The sequence below is a fragment of the Sesamum indicum genome, linkage group LG2, assembly GCF_000512975.1.
Source record: "Sesamum indicum cultivar Zhongzhi No. 13 linkage group LG2, S_indicum_v1.0, whole genome shotgun sequence".
Taxonomy (NCBI): domain Eukaryota; kingdom Viridiplantae; phylum Streptophyta; class Magnoliopsida; order Lamiales; family Pedaliaceae; genus Sesamum; species Sesamum indicum.
Genome location: NC_026146.1, coordinates 808179 through 811917, shown reverse-complemented (window position 1 = coordinate 811917; position 3739 = coordinate 808179). Strand labels below are relative to the sequence as shown.

Sequence of the window (3739 nt, the reverse complement as noted above, 5' to 3'; positions counted from 1 at the left end):
GTGTGTGGGGGTGTGGGGGTTGATTTTGCGTGTATTTACGTTTTGCGGACTGTTGGGGGAGACTTTCCCCTTATATATTTTCCAAGGCCATGAAACTGCTTAATTCCCGGTTTTTCACTTCTTCTTCCAGACCCCCCAACTCCCTCTTCCCAAACCCATTCAAATTCTCGCCGCTCTCTCCTCAGCCAACTCTTTGCAGCCGCAGTCTGAAGCAAAGCATCGGCCGTTTCGGTTATTATCGTTATAGCTTCTGCTTCTTCAGAAGTGCTTCTGTGAAAGCGACAATGCCTACATCCTCTCCGTCCGTTCACGTGAAGGACCATATTGACTTGACGGCCAAGGAGAAACAAATTTTCGACCGTCTTCTCCAAGTTCTCCGCCATTTCAATCTCCAAACGCAGCTTCGCGTCGCTGGCGGCTGGGTTCGCGACAAGGTTTTCACTCAATACATTCTTTTTGATTCGCTTTCTTTTTCCCTTTGTTTCTTTTTGAGCCGTCTTTCCAGATATATTAATAATCAATCCTGGTTGCTATTTAGCTGATGGTTTGGACCATAACTATGGTTTTGCAATTGTAGAAAATGTGTAAGAATCTTATCTTTATGTTGGTTAATCGTCGGTTAATCTATAAACGAATTGATCATGCATGAAAAAGAAATTGTGTTGTAGATTTCAAGGTGCAATTATGAAAAGCTCGGGACTTTAGTTGAAAAAATAAAGAATTTTGATGGGTTTCCTCTTCCTAAATGTGCATGTTTTACTGTCATTCGTATAATTTTTCACGGATTGCAATCTTAATCTTCATTGTTTCTAACTGCAGCTCTTGGGGAAAGAATGTTATGATATTGATATTGCACTCGACAATATGTTGGGAAGGGAATTTTGTGAAAAAGTGAATGAGTATTTGTCATCGACAGGTGAAGAGACTCAAGGAATTGGTGTGATACAATGGTACTTACCTACACATTATCTGCCCGAACAGGCTGAGTTTAGTTAAAAACATTTAATGTTCAATATATGTATACATAACTATTGGTTACATGAGTGTTGTTACTTATTGCTAGTGGATCATTTTTCCTTTTACTCCAAACATTCCTGTTCTTTTGTTAAAAAGTTCAGTGCATTTGCTTCCTTATCTAGACCAGTAAGTGCACCTGTGGTTTTCTTATGATTGGCAGCAATCCTGATCAGTCAAAACATTTGGAAACAGCAAGGATGCGCCTTTTTGATGTATGGATTGACTTTGTCAACTTAAGATCTGAAGACTACAGTGAGAATAGCCGTATCCCAACTATGGTAAATGCTGTAAATGTTCTTATACATTTTTCTACAAAGCCAATTGGAAGTTGAGGCAAATGAGGGTTTTTTTGCTCAAAGCTCTTCTTGGTCTGAGACTCTGAGATCTTTAACCATGCTTTAGCACATGGTATACTCTATATTTATATGCTTCTTCAAATTTTATTGGCATGTATTTCAACTAGTTGTTTACCTCTGGAGTCCCGCCATTGTGTTAATCTTGCCTTGTATTCAGACTTTGGAAAGTTTGTTAGACTTGGAATTGTTTGACTCTAGCAGTTGGGGGAAGGAAAGGCTTATCAAGGATCTTTTGACCAGACATAGGAGACTTGAAGTCTTGTAGGCATGTTTAGTCACAATATTGTTGTACCAAAAGATAATATTTTTTTTTTTAAAAAAAAAAGTGGATGCTTAGGAATCATCAAAAGCTAAGCTGGTCTTATTATTATGTCAAAAAACAAACTTGTAAGTATATTCTGGATGATCTTTCTTTGCAGAGATTTGGTACTGCTGAAGAGGATGCATATAGAAGGGATTTAACTATCAACAGGTACATGTCTTAACAGATGTAGTTTTACATTTTGTGAGCGTGTGTATATAGATGCTGGAATAGGTGAATGTATTTTGTTTCAGTATCATGACTTCAATTTTTCGAGATCAGCTGATTTTCAATGTTTGCTGTATAACAGCTTGTTCTACAACATTAATACAAGTTCAGTTGAAGATTTTACACGAAGAGGTAATAGAAGTTTATGTTTTTCTGTTCAGTTCTGTCTCTTTTGTTACCCTGACCATGACTACTACCTTTTTATTCCTTGTTAATTTACTTTTCGTTTTTATGAACCATCTATAGGCATTGCAGACTTGAAATCTGGGACAATAGTGACCCCATTACCACCAAAGCAGACATTTTTAGATGATCCCCTTCGAGTTCTTCGAGCTATACGGTTTGGTAGTCACAGACGACTTCTGTTTGCCTGTTCTGCTTGGAAAAGGAAATGACATGCTATGTTTTATAAGTCGACCCTGATTTTGGTAAATATTTAGGTGCAAGGTTTGGGTTCAAGCTCGATGAAGAATTGAAGATAGCCGCTGCAGACAATGATGTCAAAGCTGCAATTGCTGACAAAATTAGCCGAGAGCGTATTGGTCATGAGGTATGCTTTATTATGCATCTAAGCTATGGGGACTAAATCTTCAGTTCTTATTATCTTATGATATGCAACCTTCATCTTAATTTTCTTGTATCCAACAATTGTGCAGATTGATCTCATGATATCTGGCAATCAACCTGTGAGGGCAATGACCTACATTTCTGAGTTGCAGCTCTTTTGTGCTGTATTTACTCTTCCACCTGATATGGAGCCTTCAATTTCCGAAGGATGTGAAAGGTATCTTTCTTATCATAGCTTCAAGTATGTTTGCCTGTTTGAATTTTATTTTTATGACGGGATATTTTTTTTTCTTTAGTGCATGGGTATTTCAATTGTTCCTTGTGGATCTTCCCATTTGCTCTTATTTGTTCTGTTTGAACCTCACCTTTCTATTTATCATTTGAGTAGGCTTTGTGTTGCTTTAATGGATTCAACATGGAGATTTCTGCAGTTAATAGGATCCTCCTCCTTCACTGTGAGTATTTTGTTACTATCTTCAGATGACTGTAAAAAGTTCAGAAATGTGTATAATGCTTGAAAACAATTGTGAAAGGTCATGTTACATGCATGTCCACACACTTGATCCAGCATGCAAATTATTCTAAGTTCAGTATTTTTAGGTAATCTACTGTTCTGCTTGTCCAGTACCATCATTATGAGAACATATCTTGTGAAAGTAAGTGTTGTTTTTCACATAAAGATTAATAATTTCCCTTGGTATTGGTAATTTCTGGGGTCAACTCTTCTCCAGTGAAATGAGGAAGGCTTTTACCCCTTCCAAACTTTTTACCTGTGAACAAATTGATTCTACAGAAAGATTATTTGTGTAGCTGCTGGCCATTGCATATTGAAAAAGCATTCACCACTTTAAGTGTTGATTTGGCAGTCTAGCTTTCAGAGTGGGGGCCGTTACTAATACAAAAATCGCTCATTTTTCTCAATGCATTTCATATCTCATAGAGATAAACTTGTAAGGTTCTGTTATATTTTTCCGTTGCTTCATTTTTAGGATGACCAACGGAGGCTTTGTCTGTATGCCGCTTTGTTTCTGCCTTTCAGAAATGCTGTTTATCCAGAAAAGAAAGGGAAAAAGGTAAAACAAGTCTGCATGCTTTATCTATGACTCAGTTTGCATATGTATTTATAGTTGTTCTAAGACCACATAATTTATATAGAGTTAATGACTATATTTTATGTATTTTCTTGATATCATGTTTGCCACATGGTTCACAGGGCTTCTTTCTCCTAATATTATGAATGTCTGTTGTGCTGTGTAATTTCCTCCTTGTT

At 37.0% G+C, this 3739-nt stretch overlaps 1 protein-coding gene across 2 annotated transcripts in view; it reads left to right on the top strand.

Annotated features, from left to right (window-relative positions):
- LOC105175916 (putative CCA tRNA nucleotidyltransferase 2) overlaps positions 1-3739 on the top strand; it is a 5774-nt gene that overhangs the window by 442 nt on the left and 1593 nt on the right. The window contains exons 2-11 of one of the 2 annotated variants that reach the window (XM_020699206.1): positions 131-434; positions 820-950; positions 1178-1295; positions 1793-1845; positions 1985-2034; positions 2149-2247; positions 2343-2452; positions 2559-2686; positions 2858-2924; positions 3459-3542. In XM_020699206.1, the coding sequence (XP_020554865.1) occupies positions 131-434; positions 820-950; positions 1178-1295; positions 1793-1845; positions 1985-2034; positions 2149-2247; positions 2343-2452; positions 2559-2686; positions 2858-2924; positions 3459-3542 (1144 nt within the window). Of the gene's footprint in view, positions 1-12; positions 435-819; positions 951-1177; positions 1296-1792; positions 1846-1984; positions 2035-2148; positions 2248-2342; positions 2453-2558; positions 2687-2857; positions 2925-3458; positions 3543-3739 lie in introns of those variants that run through there. The other variant, XM_011098566.2, reaches the window with a different exon arrangement.